Source organism: Cicer arietinum, chromosome 3 (genome assembly GCF_000331145.2).
Source record: "Cicer arietinum cultivar CDC Frontier isolate Library 1 chromosome 3, Cicar.CDCFrontier_v2.0, whole genome shotgun sequence".
Classification (NCBI taxonomy): Eukaryota; Viridiplantae; Streptophyta; class Magnoliopsida; order Fabales; family Fabaceae; genus Cicer; species Cicer arietinum.
In genome coordinates this window covers 58,064,342-58,067,128 of record NC_021162.2, presented here as the reverse complement: position 1 = coordinate 58,067,128, position 2,787 = coordinate 58,064,342, and the positions used below count along the sequence as shown (strand labels likewise).

The following is a 2,787-nucleotide window of genomic DNA, read 5'->3' as shown; positions in this document are numbered from 1 at the left end:
CAGGAATGTAAAAGACATAACCAAATAAGAATTTGAAAATAAAAGAAAAATGAACATAAAGAACTAATCAAACAAAATACCAAATTATTGTATTTGTCAAATATCATCTTTCACATCAGTACATGGTTTTTATGGATTGATGAACAATGTTTCTTATGTTTAGAATTAGAACTGTGCTGATGTGCATTTGTAGAGCATGGCAGAACAGGGCTTTTCATAGCACAAAACTTATTCTTCATACCCCAAGAAAATAGAAATCCCAAGCCACAACCCTTTGGAGAAGCAGAAGCACATGAATTTCTACCTGAACCTGTGAGACCATGATGCCAAGTATCACAAGCTTTCTTGTTGGAATCATTGGTAAAATGTAAAACAGATGATGCAGCTAATGCATTGGCATCAGGAAGAAAGCGATTGATCAAGTACGTTGGAGATTGATCACCACGAGATTCTTCAAGCTTTAATCTCAAGCCGTCGTTGCTGTCACTATGAGCTGCTGTCTCTGATTGTTGGATAATGTCAAATGCTTCTGATAGAGATAAATCATCCAACGCATCTGAGAAAACATCAGTCTTTTTGTTGTTGTCATAGTCATCGTCTCCATCACAACCATTGTCTTGATCAAATGCAAGATCAGCACTATCTACATCAGGTTCAGCTGCTACTTTTAGTGGACACCAGAGGCAAGGAGGAAGTCTTAGGCGAGGGGTGTCTCCATCATCGATACCATCACCCCTCTTCAAGTCTTTTGGCTTGCCTGGGGCTTGTTCCCATGAAAATGGAACTCTTGTATTTTGTAATGTATCTAGTGAATTTGACAAGCATGATGAACCTGCAAAACTTGAATCACAAAGACGCTTCGTTGACAAAAGAGGCGCATTGAAGTTTAACTTTCTAGAAAGTATCGAATCCATGGTCACGAAACTTTGTTGTTGTTCTTCTTCTTCCATGTTAGGGAGCTTCTATAACTGGAGTGAGTATATCTGAGAGGATTAATTATTTGACAAGGTGTTCGTCAAAATAGTGATAAAAGAGAGCACGGCATCTACTCAATTGAGGGGAATAAATAAAAGCAGGTTATAAATTATGGATATCTTGTGGAAATCATTAAAACCGAAATCTTGCTTTAAAATGGTCACGGATGGGATCAAAAGCCTCTTCCAGGTGTAAAGAGAAAAAACAAGCCAGGTGTTACAAGTTACATAAATAAAACTAAAAAAAAAGTAGGCAAAAATGGAAAGGGTGGTCAAGTATACATGGTTATTTTTAGCATATTACTACAAGGTATGTAATACTTGAAGACAGTAAATAATCCACCACAAGTAATACAAGGAGGGGAGGGGATATAAGAAAAAACACACACAAAGATGTAGATGAAATGAATGAAAACTTTCATAACTTGATATGGATATAGTTCTCCAGAAAGAGCTCATCAAAAGTAAATTAGCGAGTGAATGGGAAAACTGTGTTTATACAACACATGAAGAGAGCGAAAATACTACAACACAACTTACATTGGCGATTGCTCAGCCATTAATATAGTTGTAAATATCTAAAGTTGTTGCACAACAAATTGACTTTCATGTACAAGTTTAGTCTAAAACTGTGGTAACTTGTCACCATTCTTGCTGCTGCCATGGCAGATTGGAGAATAGCAGCAGCATCCGCATTCCTTGAATCATAAGCTAACAAAACCATAATCCAATTACATATATTTACAAGGTATTCTGCTCCTCTATTTCTCCTTCAGTTTGAATCCAGATTATCTTTCTAACTCACCTTTTCCCTTCTGTGATTCAGCATCGATAAGGTCAGCCTAAAAGACACACACCACACCTTTCCTCGCGGCAACATCCAATAGATAAATAGCAATGATGATTACTGGGTCATTAGGTGTGATGAAGTATTGGTTTCTATGTGTAGGCCTGTCCCCATAAGAAACACAGAAAACATGATTGTTAACTTCTGAATATCTCACTTTCCATCATTAATTCGTCCCCGGGCTTTATTACAAAGCTCTAACATCTCAGCATGGCTAGGATCAAGACACAGGGCTGCTTCACAGTCTCGGACAGTAGAAACAAAATCACCCATTGAATCATAAAATGCTGCTCGAAGATGTAACAGTTGCAGTTCTGGCTTAAAGTTGATGGCCCTTGATAGCTCTGATATTGCTTCGGCTTCCTTATGATCATCCATTAAAACTGATAGAGAGAGAGACACCGTGTCAGAACATCAGAAGATTTGTGACACCAAGACTTATAGTAAGGGTTTCAAGGGTTCAAGACTAAAACATGATCACATTATTATGCTCACAATACTTGGAATAAATTAGGTCGCCAAATATCAAGACAAATATCAAGACAACAAAAGCATAGAAAATAAAGGAGGTTCTAATAAATTAGGTCGCCAAACAAGAACAGGTTCAAACTCGGAAAGATTCATTTCCTTTCTCACTTCATAAATGACTGCAGGTGACAAGATAAACTAGCCCAAAATGAGCATGGCACCCTCCAGAATGTGTAACTTGATAGGTGTGTTATCAACACAAACTATCAGAAATTCTGAACTGGCATTTTATTCTTTACGGCTTTATTCAACATTAAAAGCAATACATAGCTCATTTTGTACTTAATAAATGTGCAAGCTCCACATATTATTTCCCATAATCTTTAACCCAGTAAAAGGTGAGTATGTGAACCAGACTGTCAAATGCAAAGGAGCAGGCAGATCGTAGTAGATGCATGCTGCAGAATCAGGATAGTCAAAAGGATAATATGCTTTTCA

The 2,787-nt window shown here is 37.3% G+C and overlaps 2 protein-coding genes across 4 annotated transcripts in view; both read right to left on the bottom strand.

Moving 5' to 3' along the window:
• Positions 1–110: 110 nt before the first annotated feature.
• Positions 111–950, bottom strand: LOC101500408 (uncharacterized). Its single transcript, XM_004492426.4, has one exon. The coding sequence runs from the start codon at positions 948–950 to the stop codon at positions 111–113; it is 840 nt and encodes a 279-aa protein (XP_004492483.1).
• Positions 951–1,370: 420 nt separating this feature from the next.
• The window catches only part of LOC101500077 (ethylene-overproduction protein 1), a 9,013-nt gene continuing 7,596 nt past the window's right edge, over positions 1,371–2,787 (bottom strand). For 2 of the 3 annotated variants that reach the window (XM_073365790.1, XM_004492425.4), the window contains exon 4: positions 1,371–2,204. In XM_073365790.1, coding sequence (XP_073221891.1) covers positions 1,975–2,204 — 230 coding nt within the window. In that variant the 3' untranslated portion in view covers positions 1,371–1,974. The remainder of the gene's footprint in view (positions 2,205–2,787) is intronic. The other variant, XR_012162200.1, reaches the window with a different exon arrangement.